The sequence below is a fragment of the Cynocephalus volans genome, chromosome 2 (assembly GCF_027409185.1).
Source record: "Cynocephalus volans isolate mCynVol1 chromosome 2, mCynVol1.pri, whole genome shotgun sequence".
Lineage (NCBI taxonomy): Eukaryota > Metazoa > Chordata > Mammalia > Dermoptera > Cynocephalidae > Cynocephalus > Cynocephalus volans.
The window spans coordinates 156881362-156898644 of record NC_084461.1 but is presented as its reverse complement, the minus strand read 5'-3'; the positions used below and the strand labels follow the sequence as shown (position 1 = coordinate 156898644).

At 56.8% G+C, this 17283-nt stretch overlaps 2 protein-coding genes across 2 annotated transcripts; both read right to left on the bottom strand.

The window, feature by feature from the left end:
* Positions 1–1719: 1719 nt before the first annotated feature.
* Positions 1720–12751, bottom strand: TSPAN17 (tetraspanin 17). Its single transcript, XM_063087190.1, has 8 exons — positions 12523–12751; positions 8945–8995; positions 8707–8853; positions 7683–7853; positions 5608–5733; positions 4780–4827; positions 4016–4132; positions 1720–3929 (listed from the first exon to the last, which is right to left on the bottom strand). The coding sequence occupies exons 1-8, from the start codon at positions 12607–12609 to the stop codon at positions 3864–3866; spliced, it is 813 nt and encodes a 270-aa protein (XP_062943260.1). The 5' UTR covers positions 12610–12751; the 3' UTR covers positions 1720–3863.
* Positions 12752–14181: 1430 nt separating this feature from the next.
* EIF4E1B (eukaryotic translation initiation factor 4E family member 1B) lies at positions 14182–17283 on the bottom strand. Its single transcript, XM_063087683.1, has 7 exons — positions 17266–17283; positions 16993–17153; positions 16514–16609; positions 15751–15814; positions 14882–14995; positions 14598–14737; positions 14182–14296 (listed from the first exon to the last, which is right to left on the bottom strand). Exons 1-7 carry the CDS (start codon positions 17281–17283, stop codon positions 14182–14184), a joined length of 708 nt encoding a protein of 235 aa, XP_062943753.1.

The following is a 17283-nucleotide window of genomic DNA, read 5'->3' as shown; positions in this document are numbered from 1 at the left end:
CATGGCCTTGCTTGGCTCAGCCCTCAATGACCCCCTACACTCACAGCACCTTCCTACCTGGAGATGCTGAGCCTGCTGTGCTGTGTGGGCTGCCCTTTGGCGCCCTCTGGTGGTCACTGGGAGCGCTTGCCTCCAGGGCACGGGCTGCCTTAGCCTCCCTGGCAATCTTCCTGGAGGGAACCCGGGACCTGCCCCTCTGCCCACCTCACTAGGAGATTCAGGAGCTTACCAGCCTGGGCTCTCTTGATCCCTTCTGGTCCCCCCTCTAGCTCTCTTTCTGGGATAGCCTGATGTCACAGGAAGTCCTCCCACCAAGCTGATGGGGCAGCTGCTTGCTGACTCTCCTGTGGTTAGACTAAGCAGGTCCAGAGCTCCCGGGGGACTCTCAGACTGCCAGACAATGCCTCTCTGTGACCACCAGTGTGCACCCCAGCCTGACAGAGGGTGGAAAGGTGACCTTGGTTCTCATGGCCCAGGGACCCACCTAGAGGGATGGGCAGGGGGCAGCCTTACAAGCTTCCCTGTGTTTTCTGCATATCTGGAGAGGCTGGATCTGTAACAGCCCCTTGGTGCAAAGGACTGCTCCAAATTCTACTTTAGGGACAAAAATTTGTCTCTAACCAGCCCAAAACCCCACCTAGCATTGATCATGTGCTTACCACCACATACATATTGCACCGCCTGCAATTGTTACCTGTCTGCCTCCACCAAGAGACTGGGCTCCGGAGGGCAGGGCTGCCTCTGAGCTGCCTCAGTGGCCCCAGCCTCTGGCCAGTGCCTACCTGAGTGGATGACAGTAGATAGGGGATAAGTAGCTGGATGATGTATGGATGAATAGATAGATGGAGGATGGATGGATGGATGGGTGGATGGATAAATGGGTGGGTAGATGGGTCAGTGGACAGATGGACAGATGGATGGGTAGCTGGATGGATGCATGAGTGTGTAGTAGATGAATGGATGAGTGGATGGGCAGATAGATGAAAGAATGGATGTTCCGTAGCAGAACTAGGCTTTGGAGCATGCTGGGACCCCGGTCAGGGTCACAATCACTCCTACCCATCACTCCTATCCCATCCCATCAATCCTGTTTCCAAACATACTCTGGTTCCACAACTCCCTCAGCATCCACGCCTTCTGCCCCTCACCCACTCCCACCTCCCCAGCCACCCTAGGCTCCCTCACACCGAGCCCACACTGGCTCTACAGAAGCTGGCACCAAAACTTAGCACGCCATTCCCCCAGAGACAGAGATAGCGCCCCTCCCCGACCCTTCTCCCAGGCTCCCTGGAAGTCACCCTTATTTCCTTCATGCACATATTATTAATAAAAATACTCGTCTACTTGCTTTCTGTGTCTCCCTAGTGGGAACACAGCAGAAGGGCAGGGACCTCATCCTTCTCTCTCCAACTCCAGTATCTAAGTAGATGCTCAATTCATGCTTGAGGAATGAATGTTACCTTACTGCCCCTTACTGGCTGGTACTTCCAGTACACAGGCCTCACCCAGATGTATCAAAGGCAGGACGGGTGCGGTGTGAAACTCCAACAGCAGGGGTCAGATCTGTGTGCCTCCTCCCTGCCATGTGCCCTGGGCAACCTCCTTCCCCTGAGTCCCAGCTTCCTCATCAGATAAAGAAACTCCACTGCGCAGAGTGTTATGAGCTTTGAAGGAGAAAATGAAGGCGAAAGCATTTGAAATTAGAAAATGCAAGACACATACACAACATCACGAGCTGCATTTATTGTAGTGTGTACAAACCACCCATGGCCAGTGCCTGTCAGGGACCCAGGACACTGTTCAGCCTGTGCCAAGGAGCCACGATGTTGGAGGCATGCCCCACACCCTGTCCACTGGCTGCAGCTCCCAGCATCCCTGATGGCAGAGCAACCAGGGTCCCAGTGTGTGACTGCCCCAGAGGGATCTATGGTGGTAAAGGGGCCAAAGCTGGGCCCTACACCTTTTGTTTGGCTTGCAGATTAATTTTTGAATTAGTTGCCAACACCTAAAAAATCAGGATATTTCACATAAAAATCTGGATTTCTGGCTTCTCCAGATTTCTGACATTAGACCTTCATCCCCACATCACAGCAATTAGCTACAACTGAATGGCAGCTGCGACCCTCAGATGGGGATCTATGCTCTGCCACAGTCCCCACCACACTCTTGCTCTCAAGGCAAGTTGCCATTATCAACTAGATTGTGCAAAGCAACGTCTCTGTCTCTAGTAACAGGGGGAAAGTCAAAGTGAAGTAGGCCTCAACTCAAAGGGCCACTTCATTCATTTACATAACTCACCTACCTGGCCTGAGGGCATCTGAGTGTGAGACTCTAAACTAGCTTAGCCCCCTCCTTTCATCCACAGCCCAGGGAGGAGTGGGGGAGGGTCACTCCACATACACCCCTTCATGCAGCTGGTAAGTGGCAGAGGGCAGTAGCCAGACTTTCCAAGCCTGAGCTAGTTTTCTCTAGATGTTTTCAAATTCCCTGAACCCAGAAGTGCTGGTAAGCAGGGTGGGCACAGGGGGCACGTGGCTCTGCTGGAGGAAAGAAGTCAGACCTGGAGAGTTCTGTGCTGGAGCGCCCTCTAGTGGCCATGAGGCAGCTCTGCAGGCCACAAGTGAAATTTTGAACTTGATTCCAAGCCTAGGAATCAACCTTCCAAAGCCCCCAAAGCATGCTCCCTCCAATCCCATGGGTCCCAAGCCCCAGGCTTCCAGCTACTTCCTTTGAAAAATCTTACCCTCATCCCACCCCTAAGCCACTCTCCTGGGCGCACTGGCACCCACCTCAGTGGACCCCCTCCTAGGCTATATACTCTCTTCAGGGTAGGGTCTGGCCTCCTCATTCTTCATATCCCTGGGCCTCATATCAGGCTTGCCCCACAGCAGCCTCACAGGAAATAACCTACAGAGGTGGGGAGGCGAACTCCCAGCATACAGGGGTCAGGCGGGGCACTTAGGTGAACAGAGCGGCCAGGTGGGGCCCTCAGTGACCAGGGAAGCTTGTGTACTGGGTATCATTGCCATGAAGAGCTCACATGGCCAGATGGTCATTCTTCAAGAGAAGCTGGGGATCTGGACTTTTATGTGAAGTATACCGATTTTTAAAAATTGGGTCAAATGTATAAACTACCCAGGCCAAAGAAAACATGTTGGCAGGTTGGGTCCGGGCCAGAAGCCCCAGGCAGGAGAGCCCTTCTGAGGCTCCACAGCTGAAAGAACCTCCAAGACGGTGGGCATAAGCCAGTGGTTTCTGAGTTTTGTTTATTTGAGCAGTTTGTAGCCATCATCATGTTTAATCCTGAGAGGCAAGCAAGAGAGAGAAAATTCCTGGAGCCATTTCAGAGTCTGGGACACTGAAGCTGAAGGGCTCCTGGCAGGCTCAAGGTCACAGCTAGTAGAGAGGAGAGCTCCAAAGCTGTGTGAGGCTGTGGCCCGGGCAACAGCAGGCCTCAAAGCCCACCCCACATAGCTAAGCACAGAGAAGAGTGTCCTAGCGGGGGGGGACACATGCAGACCCTCCACAGAAGTGCCTCCCACCCACCTGACCTGCACTCATAGCTGAGATCATCCTAGTCCCCTGGAGAGCCCACCACCCCAACAAGAGCCGAGACAGTGGCTTCCCTGTGCACATGTACACACACCCTCCATGCACACAGAGCTCCAGGACAAGCAGCCCAGGCAGAGCCACAGTGACTTTCTCTGTGGGCGGACAGCACATGAGAACCCCATATGGGGCTCAGGTCCAAGCAGAAACACCTCCTGCAGCCTTGCCCGTCATGGGCACAGCAGGAGGGACCTGGGAGGTCCCCCACCAGAGGCCTGGGTATGCCAGGTGTGTGGCCATGGCCTGTAGTGGCCTCACCAGTTGGCCTTCACTGCCTTGATGTCACTCATGAGGTTCTGGGCCAGGCAGATGCCAAAGATCTGTAAGACAGAGGGCAGGTGAGGGAGAGGCTACCAGCAAGGCCAAGGCGGGCCCTGGGCAAGGGGAGGGGCACGCATGGCAGTACCTGGAGGAGGGCGATGCCCACAAAGACCCCAGCCACAACAACCAGGTTGTCCTGCAGCCACTTCTCAAACTGGCCCACACAGCCTTTGGTGTGGATGAAGCCCTGCTGCTCCAGCTCCTAGGGACACACAGGCACCAGCTCAGCCTGCCTGCCATTGCAGACCTGCCTGCCACCACAGGCCTCATCTCACACCTGCTCTCCCCTCCCTCCTCTGGCTTGCCAAGCCCATCTCTGCCCCAGGGCCTCACACCTGTAGCACCTGCTCCCTGGTGCTCTACCACAGGGCCTTTGCACAGCTGGCTCCTGCTCATGGACGCCCCCTCCCCTGAGAGGTCTTCTCTAACCACCCAGCCCCTATCCCATCACCTCCCTTTTTTATTTTCTTCCTGCTCTCAGCAGAAATTGTCACATGACTGGTCATATTTATCTGTCTAGGGGATTAGTGTGTTTCTCCCTCTGTTCCTTGAGAGCAGAGAGACTGTCTCATTAGCACTGAATCCCCAACATCCAGGGCAATGCCGGGCACAAGGTAGGTGCTCAACGAAGAGCCGGAATGAGCAAACCCACATATGCACCCAAGCCCATGGGTCCCCTCCCCCATGCCCAGCCCTGGGTGTCAGAGTGGGTTCCTGAGACCCAGCACCACCCCCCATCCCCCCCCCCCCACAGAGTAACTGAGGCCTTTCAGAGGAGCTTATGGGAGGCGGCCCCCTTCCCATCCCAGTGTCCTCAACTGCCCCCAGCCTTGTCCCTACCCCTCTCACCAGTTTGAGACGGACGTCATAGCCACACTGGGTGTTGAGGACATCTTCCTGAGGGGAAACAGGCCAATTAGCAACTTGGTGAGGGGCTCCCATGGGCCTGTGGTGCCTGAGCACTGCAATGGCTTTTCCTTCTCAGGGAAGCAGATAAAAGCACAGATTCTGCCCCGGCCGTCACCATCAAGTGAGGCTCCCTGGGGCCCATGAGCCTCTTCCCCAGACACCAGGGTGCATGGCTACAAACAGCAGCCTGGACCTGCCTTCTGTTTAGGAATCCTGCCTGCTCATGTTTTGTAAGAATGGCGAGAAACTTAGCCCTCTCTGTCCCAGAAGAATTGGGACAGGAGGGATGTCGCTGTTAGGAGTTTCTGCCCTGATGAAAGCCATAAAGAGGTCAGGATGCCTCATCGCCTGCCACCCCAGCATGGCTGGCTGTGGCCTGGTCAACCCCTGCCACACCCACCAGCAACAAACAGTGATGCCAGCTCCCAGCCAATCTTCAAGCTGGCCAGGAGCAGACACTGCCCGGAGCCACATTTAGCTGGAAATACAAGGTGCAGGGAAGGCCTCTGGGTCAGTCCCATCCTCTGGTGTCCTGCCATTTCCATCTCATTTCAATCAAAGAGACAGGTCTTGCTGGAGAGGAAAAGCAGCCCCAACTCCAACAGACCTCAGTGCCATCCACAGACACAAGCTTTCCGTGTAAAATCACTTCCCCCAACATCCACAACCCCAGAGCAGGGCAGAGCCCAGTGGGGCCCTGTAGTGGGCTGTCCCATATGGGGTCTGCACACTGCAACACCCCCACCCCTCCTCACGCGCCCCACTCACCGCAGGGTCCCTGACACAGCAGGAGAAGGGCACCCCACAGCGCTCCCGGCTCGGGTTCAAGTCAGTGCAGTTGAAGTAGATATTGAAGTTCCAGTCATTGGGCCCTCGGGCTCCGCAGCAAGACCACTAGGGGGCAGGAGAGAGCCCCAGGTGAGCCAGGCTCACCCCAGGAGCCTCACCCTGCTTGGGAGCAAGCCCAAGCTGCAGGGAGACAGGGCTGTCTGGGAGGGTACCCAGAAAAAGCCAAGTGGGTGGGCACCTCCCCACCCCGCACAGCAAACAGGCAGGGCCTGGGATGAGGGGGCAAGGTGGGTGGGGAGGGGTCAAAGAGTACACAGGAGCTTAGAACTCTAGGCTCCTGCCAGGCTGGCAGAAGCAGGGGGGGTGCAGGGAAGGGGGTCCTGAGCTTGCCTCCCAAACCCAAGAGAGGCTCGAGATAGGGAGGCAGGAGGGTGAAGATACTGGCTTGAGGACTATGGCTTCCTCTGGACCTCCCTGCAGGGCAGGTATTAGACCAAGTCCCATGGGGACAGAGGCACCACTGAACCCCATGTCTGCGCTGGGTCTCCCCACACTTGCTCCGGAGATTCTACAAAGCCCTTCTCTATTCTTCAGTGCAGGGACAGGAGGGGAATCCTGACACCTCAAAGCCATCCCTTCCCACTTCCTAAGTACCTGCCCGCGTCATCCCGCAGCCCCATCGCCCGCCCAGATCACTCGGCGCTGCTTCCTGGTAGAGCAATGGCAAGCGTGGGGTCTGCCATAAAGCAGGGTGCCAGTGATCGAGCAGCAGGCGGCTCTAACAGACTGAGCCGCGCAGGCAGCCCTCAAGCCGACCCTCCAGGCTGGGGGAGCTCGAGGGCAGTCGCAGCGGCAGACACAGGCAGGCCCGGTGGCCGAACCAGAGAGTGAGACACGGCCAGCCACGGGCTGCGTGCATGGCTCCCAGAGCACAGCCCGGCCTCACCGGCCCCCTCTCACCTGCTCGGTGCCTGCTCTTCCTGCTGGACAATTCTCCCCTCTCTTCACATCACTGCTTTTTCTCCTCCTTTTGAAGACATCAAGGTCGTCCCTCAGGGGCACCCCTCTTCTCCACCCTTCTGCATCTCTGCCCTTACCACATTTTCTAATTTTACACACATGCACGCACGCACGCGCACACACGACTGTTTATTTATCCTGCTTGTTTATCATCCATCTCTTCCCCTGACTGCCATCCTCACGAGGACAGGTCACAGTTTTTTTCACCACTGAGTCCCCAGTGCCTAACCCAGGGCCTGGCACATGGTAGGCCTGTCACGATTGTGTTGGATGAATAAATGAGTCACATTGTAACCCCCTGGCTATATGTCTGCCTCTGCCCGGGGTTGGAGCTCCCTGGAGCAGGCACCAGCTCTGGTTTATCTGTGGACCTGAGGGCTGACTCTTTGTGGTGGATGTCACCAAAGACGTGTGACCGTGTAAGCGGGTGTGATTGGGTGGCTGTGTGTGGTGTGACTGAATGTGAGTGGGCGAGAACACGCAGGTGGGAGGCGTCTAGGTTTTGTGAACTGTTTTCTGGCTGCTTCTTCACAGGGTTAGGTTTGCAAGCTTGAGGGCACAGCTTCTGTGGGGGTCTCAAACTGTAGGATGTTCAGCGGTCACACAAATGAGAGAAGAGGGCCAACGGTGTAACAAATAGAGTGTTGGGGACAGTGGCAAACAGAGAACCCCTCTACCAGTAAAGGGGGCAGCAGCGATGTAGCCCCAGCCGATACTGCCCCGGGCTTAGTAGAAGGGGAAACTTACATTTTTATGTCAAATTTCCTGTTTAAGCATGTCATAAGCCCTGGCCTGGTAGCTGACAGTTTGGAGTCTCTGGTTTCTGTTTCCCAAACCTGTGTCGCTATGAGGCTAGGCACATGGGGACCTGAAGGCCGGCTTGTCCTCAAACAGGGACACTCCTGGATCTCTTCCCTGGGTCTGATGGCCTGGGTGGGTGAGGGGATGGTCCCAGCACACAGAGAACTTGCTCCTTCACTCATGTGCCTGTGAGGCACCTCCTGCAGGTAGCCTGTGCTGTACACCAGACTCACATATTCCTGAGCAAAGTCGATGAGGTTCTGAAGGTCTATGTCGTCCCGGTAGGCCTTGACATTGTTGTTGATGAAGAGGTTGAGCTGGTCTCGGATCCAGTCCTTGAAGATGAAGGCCAGGATCCCTGTCGCCAGCTCCAGGAAGAAGATGAGACCGAGGAACACGGAAAACTGGGGTTGAGGACAGACAGTGTGGGCGGAAGACACGGGGCGCTGGTGACACCCTGCGGGTGCCACAGGGAAGAGTTCCATCCCCACCCTGACCCAAGGGAGCCCATAGTCCCCAACTTCTCTTATCTTGGTATTATTTTTTGACGGTAAAAGACAGCGCTGTTCTTACCTATCCATCCATTCCCCTGCGTCTGGTAATCACACCTGCTTTCTCTGATAAACTACCCTCCACACGTATCTTCAGTTTCCACAGCTGGACCGGAGTCATCTCCACCCCTCACCCCATTCCCAGGTACAGGACTGGGCATGTGCTGCCAGTCCACCAATCAGAACACTACCTCCTATCCTGACACACAGGGATGGTCCACAGACAGCCAATCAGAGCCAAGGAGATGCAGTTAAAGCACTTTGGGAGCACAGTGGGGAAGAGAGCACTTTGGATTTCAGTAGGAGTTGTTGGGAGGGCAGGGTGAAGCCAGCATCCTTCCACACCCTGGGGAGTGCAGCCAGCCCAGGGAGAGGGGGGTGGGCAGAGCTGAGAAACAGAGAGTGACCAGGTCAAGTGACACTGTGACGACCCCTGTATCCAAATGTGCCTGTGGCCAGCACACCCCTAGGCTTTTCTTACAAGAGCCACTAATACCCTTTTATGCTTAGGCCACTGGGTTTTGTTAACTTATGACAGAAAAGATCCTAATAAATATAGATAGTATGAATCTAATGATTATTATTATCATGATAGCATAATAATAAAACCACCCATTACTAAGCACTGGCTGTCCTGTAAGAACTGGATAGAAGGAGGCTGGTGTTCCCCGTGGACCTCAGGAGCTGGCGGAGGGGTGGTACTCACAAACTTGAGCAGGAAGGTGTTCTCCCGGAGGGCCCCAATGCAGCCAGCAAAGCCCAGCACCGACATCACGCCTCCAACCACCACAAACAGCCACACAGGATCAAGGCCTCCCAGATCTGTCAGCGCTGAGATGTTGGAGAGGACACCCTGTACCGGGGCAGCAGAGGCAGGTGTAGGGGGCTGACCTTTCCACCACCTCGTCCCACAGATAGCCCCACGTCCTACCCAGCTGCCTTACCTTCTCACCCCAGGCCCAGAGGCCGATGGCCAGTAACAGGGCTCCCAGCACCTGCAAGGGCAGCAGCAAAGAGCTCAGGGTTGGGCACCAGCACCAGGACCCTCACTCATCCTTCCCCAGCACTCAGGGCCTTCAGGAAGCCAGGGGGAGAGAGAGGAAGAGGGGCGAGGGCTGTGAATAGTATTCAGGGTCCTCTCCACTTCCCAAGAACACATCACAGTGCTTCTTCCCCTCAGGACACAGTCTGGAGGACTGAACCCTCCTCTAGCCTCAGGAAGGACATCAGGGGCCCCTTCCTGGAACTAAAAACTGGAGCAGAGGTTGGCTGAGACACTCCTGCCAAGAAGGAGTAGCAGCAGCAGCATCCTGAGCCTCTGCTCCTGCCCCAAGCCTGTGCTGGGGCTCTGGGCTCCTCGCCTCCTCTCTGCCCCTTCCCAAGTCCAGCCCTCCTGCTGCCCTGCAACTCTGTGACTGCCACCTTGCCCTCTTCAACACTCCTGCCCTGCCCTGTCCCACCATCTTAACCTCTGTCTGCCAGAGTTGGTCTTCATAGCTCACAGCCAAAGATGCCTGAATGACAAGGGTCTCAGTGCAGAGCAGGATCCAGCTAAGGGGTCCTGGCCTGGGCCAATGGCTTTGCCCTAGAAAACATCTGGCCACATCTCTGCCTGGGACTTCTAAACACCAGCTAGACACTCCCCACCTGGACAGCCCCTGACTGCCCCCATCAGCCTCATCTTTCCCACCATCCTGTCTCAATTCCTCACTGGGAAGAGCTCTGAATGTCAAGGCCAGCTACCCTCTCATGCCTGACCCTAGGCAGGTCCCTGGATGTCCAGTCTCAGAGGGAGAAAGCCCCCTCCTGCCCAAGCCCAAGGTTGTGACCCCACCTCCTCAGACCTCCCCCCTACCCCCACCCCACTGGACCTGCTTTCTCTGCAGGCTCCTTCCCCTCAGCACACAGCCACGGTCAACTCCACCCTCAACCACCGGCCTTTAACGCCTTCCCTTTCCTGACCCTGGGCTCTGCCTGGCTATACTCCCTTTCTGGAAATGTCTCCCCTTCCCCCTCCCATGCTGGGTCTAGTGATATGAAACCAAACATCACTTCTCCTGCCTCATCCCACTTGATCCGCCCCTAGCCTTTAGACTGACCACTGCTTTCCCCTTCCTGAACCCCTCTTTGGTTAACTGAACCCAATTCCTTCCCCCGCAGGCTCCTTTTAAGCCTCCTTCCCAGGATGCTCTGGCGTTACCTGCCCCATACCTGTGGCCAACCTCAGCCTTCGGCTCTTCTTCCTCCTCACATGTGTTTTCAATCCCCTCAAGACACTGGCGTCTCCCAGGTCTCCACCCAAACCTTGCCCTGGTTTCCAGACCCCTACATCCACCTGCCAGCTGCAAACACTCTTGTGTCGCAGGCACTGTTCCATGCACTGGGAACACACTGGCAAACAGGACAGATGAGCTCTTATGGAGCTTACACTCCAGTGGGAGAAAAAGGATGATGAGCAAATAAACAAGAGATTCCAGATACTAACAGACCCTTTAAAGAAAATCAAACAGGGTGATGCAACGGAGAGCAACTGGGGGGTGGGAGCATGCTTTAGAGAGAGTGGTAGGGAAGGAGGTGGTGTTTTAGCTGAGGCTTATATGATGAGAAGGAGCAGGGTGGAGAATAGTACTCCAGGTGGAGGGACCAGCAGAGGCAAAGGCCCTGAGGTAAGACCACGTCTGGTGGCGCAAGGAACAAACTGAAGGACAGCAGAGCCAGACCCCACCGGGCGCTAGAGGCCATGGGGAGAAGTCTGGACTGTACTCTAGGAGCAGTGAGGAACCGCTAGAAGGTTCCAAGCAGGGCAACACCCGGGTCTGCTTGACATTAAAACAAATCTCTGGGCCTGTTTCATAGGCACCTGAAGCCCTCCCCCTGACCCTCAGGGGATCCAGTCCTGTCAATTCAGCCTCATGATTTTCCCGAGAGCCTTGCTCACCTTTCCCACCCCCACCATCCCAGATTTGCCCCAGCCCTCCTCCCTGGTCCCCCCACCTCCAGGCCCTGCCCCTCACCCACCCTCCCCATGGCAGCCAGGCAGATCTGCCTCCAATAGAAAAGCCAAATCAGACCCATCACTCCCACACTGAAGCCCTCACTGCTCCATGCTGCCCTAACATAACACACAAATGCTCAGCCCCAGGCCCCTGGCCTTTCACGTTCTGGCTCCCCACCCCCACTCCCCTGCAACAAACCTGGGTCTCTCATGTCTGCTCCCTCTTGGCACTAGGCGTTACCTCTGCTCACTGCTCTGCCTCACTTCCACCCACTGCCCTCTCAGCTGTCACCCTGGCTGTGCACTTACTGGCTGTGTGACCCTAGGTAAAATGATTTAACCTCTCTATGCCAGTTCCTTCAGTTCCCCCATCTGTAAAATGTAGAAAATAAGAATTTTCTTTGTGTGTGTGAAAATTTTACAAATTAGAATTCACTTAATCTGCCTAATAGTCCTGAAGGCAGACTTCATTATCGCCCCCTCCCAGGCAGGAAAGCCCAGAGAAGGAGGTGACTTGCTCAAGGTCTCACAGCTAGGCCTTCTATACCCAGGCTCCCTGACTTCCCTGCTAGTACTGTCTACACGTTGTGGGCACCTGCCAGCGCTGAGCACTGCTGAGGCCCAAGGACGCCCACCACAGGTGCAAGCTCTGACAGCACATGGGTAGGGGGCAGTGTCACTGAGTCCCGCTGAACACGAGAGAAAGAGCCTGGCATTTTGACCCAAGGCCTCGAGAGCACAGACTGCAGAGACGGCAGCTTTGGCAAGATGGAAAGATGACTTGGCAGGGCTCAGGGGCACAGATGCCACCCTGGGAGGGGCACTAGCAGCACCCTTCCCTGTCAGGGGCAGCCCCGCCCCGGAGCCTCGGTTTTGTCAGCTGTGGAATGTTAAATTCTGTCCCCAGGGCCAGCTCGAGGGCTCTTCACAGGGGAGATCCCCCTCCCCGAGGAACTCGACTTGGCTATTGCCCCTCCCTGCCAGCAACCTCCTGGTGCAGGGCTGGGGAGAAGGGAGGGCTGTGACCCACCACCCTTTGCAAGAGCCTACGGTGAGGCACCAGGTCTGGGTGCTGGAGGGGTAAGGAGGCGGGGGGTGGGGGCCCGGGCCTTGCCTTTGCCCCAGACTCTCCTCCCCAAAAGCTAGGCCGGGGGTGGGGCTCGGCACGCACCTCACATCCCAGGGTACCAAGGGGGCTGGGCGAGAGAAGGGGCGATCCGCACCTAGCATACCCATGGGGGTCTTCAAAGAAACACTTCCCCTTTCTCCGCCGGGCCTCGGGATTACACCGGGAGACTCCCGCCGCCACCACCCCTACCCCCGCCGTAGCGGGGACCCGCCCCCCAGCAACCCGGGCCCCTCCGTGGCTCCCCCGGCTGTCCTGAGAGTGGGCGTGGGGGTGGAATGAGTAGAGGTCGGTCCCGAGCCTCAAGCTCTTGGGGCAAGGAGTGGTGTCCCCGAGTAGGGGTCTGAACCTCCTTCTCCCGCCACGCCCAGCACAGGGCCCGGCGCAGACCCCACGCTCACCCAGAAGACAATGTTGAAGCCAAACAGGAAGTATTTCCCACAGCAGCCGACCTCGGGTTCCTGGAAGTGCTGGTGCTTGCCGGGCATGGTGGGAGGCCGCCCGCCGGCCTGGGAACCGGAGCCCCGGACCGGGCCCAGCCCCCTGCGGGCCGCCCTGGGCTAGAGCCGCCCCGGGCCTAGCCCGGAGGCTGCGGCTTCATGGCCGCGGCCACACAGAGCGCCGGTCGGGCCCGCCCGCCCCGCAGGGCCCGCCCCCGGCGCCCAGCTCGCCCCGCCTCAGCCCCGCCCCCACAGCATGCAGGACGGTCCCCAGCCCGCCCCTGTCCCCTCGGAGCCCCGCCTCCAGGCCGGGCCCCACCCCCCGAGCCGCCGGTCGCAAAGAGGCCCCCAGCGTCCTTCAGACCCTCCTGGGACGCCTTCTGATGGCGCAGGAAACCGCAGGCGTGAAGGACCCCCAGGTCCCCCAGCCACGCAAGGCTCAGTAGCGGCGCCACCCCAGTCCCCGGCATGCTGTCGAACGGAGCTCATCCCTGGGCAAGAGTAACTGCTGCTCCGGTGAACGGATGCGGATGGGGATCTGGTTTGAGTCTTTAATACACGTGCAGGACGTTTTATTACAGTGGAATCGAAGGGGATGCACGTTTCATTTGGCGGCAATTCAGCTCTATCTCCTGACCCAAACTCAGGCCAGACGAGGACATGTCTTATGAGTGCCCTGCCCCTCGGTTTTGCCAAAGGCATATACCCCACCCGCTGGCTCAAACCTCGTTGGCGGGTTGAGGTTAAACCCCGTTTCAGGGAGCCTGAATCTTTTTTTTCTTGGCGGCTGGCCAGTACAGGCATCCGAACCCGTGCCCTTGTGGTATAAGGCTGTACTCTAACCAACTGAGCTATCCAGCTAGAGCCCTCAAAAATAATTCCAATTTGGTTTAGAAGAATTTATTTAGAACAGGAACAGAAAGGGGATTAAGCTTCATCATCTTCAAGTTAATCCACCTTTAACAGAACCATGGTAAGGCCTAGATCACCGTCACCCCCCTTCACCTGGGGCTGGGGGCCTCATCAGCCCACCTCCACTTCAGTCTTGCCAGGAGGCAGGCGAGGCAGGCAAGGCAACTGGGCTGGCCCTGTCCATATCCCTCTGTACAAATGATGGCATTCTCCCTCTAACCCACCCAGGTACAGATCTGATGACAGGCAATAGTCACAAAGAGAAGCTCCCCACTTGTCTCTGAACTCTAGCTCCAGAGCTGCAGTGGCCTTGAGGCCCCTCCCCCCGAAATGGAAGAGTCTGGCCCTCAGGCCACCTAGCCCCCTGCCCAGGTGGACACAGTATGTGCTGGAGCATAGGATTCTATCTTCTTTCCACATGAGGTTGGGCTCCCATTTTCCCCCATGACTCACTCCACCACACTCCCAGGTGAAACAAGGAAAATTAGGAAAAGCTAAGGCCTCATGCTGTCCCCCCCTGTCCCCACCACCACTGAGCTGCCCCTAGGCCTGGGTCCCAGCTCATGTTAGAGTGTTCATATTCATATTTACTCTAGGACAGCTAAGAAACATGCTGTCTGCCCCCCAGTCCTGCCCAGGATAGGCAGTATAGCTCAGCCTCCCCCACACATCCTGCACAGTAAGACGCTCAAGTGGTGGCTGCTGAATTTACACCACAAACTTGTTCTTGGCCAGAGAGTTGCTCTTGGTGGCCGTGTCTGCATGGGCCTGGTACCCGATGACAGTGCTCGTGGAGAGGCCTAGGCGCTCTTTGTATACATGCCTAGGGGGTGGGACAGAGAGGGATCAAGACATGGGTAGTCAGCAGAGGGTCCTGTAACCTAGGCCACCAAACTCCTACTTATTTCAGCTACAGGCACTCCCGTTGTGTCTTACCCATGTGGAAACCCCAAAATGACTCTCTAATACAAAAGAAGAATTGTGCTAGAAATAGTTTGAAATCTGGATTCCAAACCCTTTTATACAGGGGGGTAAGGCAGAAAGGGGAGAAGGGTATGGAGAGTTCCAGAGGTCTCCCTTGCAGGGCAAACTACCCCCCAGCCTGAGCCAGAAATACCCCTCACCCGATGTGCAGCACGCCCGCCTGGTTCTCCGCCTCCCTGGTCCACACAGCAATCTTGTCCCCCTTGGTGCGGATATTGATGACAGCTCCACACACCTCCCTGCTGTGTTCATCAAAGCTCTCCCCAATCAGACACAGCAGCTGCTCCCGAAGGGGGAAATGGTGAGACCTCCAGCTGGGTCATGGGGACTGCCCCGCTGTTCTTGGGACCCCTGCCACCAAGAGACCCAAGCCAGCCCCATCCCCTTTCCCTGGGGACAATCCCTCCCAGCTCCCCCAACTCACTGTCTCCAGCCACAGACGGTCCAGCTCACTATGGCGCTGCTGCTTGGCAAGGCTGACCAGCCAGCGGCCACCGCGCTTGTTCCTGCTGTCTTCCCACATGGGCTTGATGCCATCCTGCCAGGTGGGAGGGCAAATCAACTGTCTTTTTGTTCAGTGGGAAGTGGGGACCCAGCTACCTTCGCAACTTTGTCTGCCCTCTGCCCAGCCCCGATATAGGCCAGGTTCTCTTTCACCTGCATCCCCTCTGTCCAAGTGGGTTCCACCACCAACCACTTAGCCCACCAGACAGATACCGTTCTGAACTCCCACAGGCCCCTGAGCCTCAATCTTGGTCACCTCTTACAGGCATGTGTGTGTGTCTCCTTTACTGAACTGAGTTCCTTGAGACAAGAGTTCAAATGGGGACAATTAAGGAAGCCTCTGGGGCAGACCCCAGTGTGGGCAAGAGGAGACATCCGGGTTTGGCCACACAAGTCCCGAAACCTTGCTGGGCAGAAAGCAGCTGGGGAATCTTTAAACAGTGGTGTCAGCACCTCAGGGATGGGCCTGGACATTGGTGAGGAGTGTCCTCGGGCGATTCTGATGCGTGTCCTAGTTAAGAAGCCAGGCCAGAAACCTGGGCTCCTTCCTTCATCCTCTTCTCCCCCAACCCCTTCCAGACTCTTAAATGTCCTTCAAGGTGCGACTCAGGTCTGACATACTTTGTCCAGGATCTGTACAGAATTTCCAATCAGGAATCACATCTCTGCTCTGAGAGAGGCTGTCCGTGACATCCCACCCCAATTCCCCTACGAGAGAGGAATGTGGCAGAAGGTCGGAAGAATCACCTGCCTGTCCTTTGAGGCGGGGGGACAGAGAGCAGAGCTTACCTTGAATAGCGCATAGTCACAGCCGGAAGACAGCTTACTAGCCAGCTGGATGTGACTGTACATCCTGGAGACAGAACCCCCCCCAACCCCGTGCTGAAAGTCAAGGTTCTTCAGGGCCCAGTTCCATCTGGTCTCCACTCCCCCAACTCCTCACCAGACTCCGCTGCTTCCCAGAACCTTCTAGCCTCCACGCCTTTGTTCACCCTCTGTCTGCTGCCTGGAATTCCCTCCCTACTTACCCAAACCTTCAAACCCCACCTTCTCCCTGGAGCCGTCCCCAACCATCAAAGCCCAGTGAAGCCAGAGCCCCTGAGGAGGGTCTTAGACCCCCAGTGCACCCCTGCAGCTGGAGCCCCAGGCCTTCTTGCCATCCCCTAGGGTATGCACAGTACTTTTCAGATCCTCTTCCTTGATCACCTACGGACACTCTGTAGCAGCCTAATCCTCACTTTGTGGCTGAGGCAGGTTCAGAGGGGGGAAGAAACTTGCCCAGAGTTACAAAGTCATGGAGTGGCAGAGTCAGGGTTAGCTTCTTGCTTCTCCCACTCCCCAGGCACCCTCCTTAAGCCCCGTAAAGGCTTCAAGGTGGGGGAGGGTGGCCGTATCCCAACCCCAATGTCCCCTGGACAGAACCCACGAAGCCCCAGCCCTCAACAAAGGGCTGGCAGGGCTGTGTAGGAAGCAACCCCCTGGGGGGATGGAATCTGGGAAGGATCCTGAGCTCAGAGCCCCTGGCCCCAGTCCGTGAGGGGCAGATACTCACGCCCAAAAGTCCTCCACGGTGTCAACCTTGGTGACCAGATGCAGGTTGTCCTGCCAGGCCCGGCTGCGGTCATTCTTGAAGAACCACAGAGCCCACCTGGTTGGAGGGTGCACAGGGAGGTGGCCGGGAGGAAGCAGAGAGGCCCCCATGTCCACCCCCAGCAGCACTGGGTTGGCAGGGAAGTCCCTCTCCTTCAAGAAAAAACTGGGAGATGGGATTTGGGGTACAGATCCCCCCCTGCGAGATGAGTAAAGTCAGTTATTCTGAAGGGCTGGGGGATGGGGGTAACCCCCCAGAATCTCAGTTGGGTTAAGGCTGGCAAAGCTAACAGGGCCCAAGGCTTAGCTCAGCTCTGGCCTTTCACAATGAGGCACTGGGGTCTGAGAGAGGAAAGCGCCATCCTAGGCCACACAGCAAGCAATCACAGAGGCTGGCCTAAAAGCAGCAGTCTGTGTTCAGTTCTGCAGCCCCCTACCTACCTGTTCTGCAAGGGGTGCAGCGCTAGCTTGGCCTCCACAGGGCCCCCATCCCGGGCCTTCCTCCCCAGAGACGGCAAAGTCCTGGGAGACTTAAGAGCCTCCTCTTCCTTCTTCTCCTTCTCCTCCTTCTCCCACTTTTGGGTTCCTCCCTTAGCCTCAGCCTGACCAAAGAAAAGAAGATGGGCTGGGAGCTCTAGCCCCAGCTGCCCGCCAGGCCGCCCCTGGCCCCCCAACCCATCTCTTGCTTCAGAAAGGACAGGCAGGTGAACTCACAGGGCTGGCAGTAGCCAT

Coding starts and splice junctions, on each gene's coding strand:
- TSPAN17 (XM_063087190.1), bottom strand. CDS start 12,609: ATGCCCGGCAAGCACCAGCACTTCCAGGAACCCGAGGTCGGCTGCTGT. Junction 5,734..7,682: donor TCGACTTTGCTCAGGAATAT/GTGAGTCTGGTG, acceptor CCTGCCCCCTAG/TGGTCTTGCTGCGGAGCCCG. Junction 3,930..4,015: donor TGGGCATCGCCCTCCTCCAG/GTACTGCCATGC, acceptor TCTGTCTTACAG/ATCTTTGGCATCTGCCTGGC.
- EIF4E1B (XM_063087683.1), bottom strand. Junction 14,738..14,881: donor ACCGTCTGTGGCTGGAGACA/GTGAGTTGGGGG, acceptor CTTCGGGAGCAG/CTGCTGTGTCTGATTGGGGA. Junction 14,297..14,597: donor GCGGGCGTGCTGCACATCGG/GTGAGGGGTATT, acceptor CCCACCCCCTAG/GCATGTATACAAAGAGCGCC.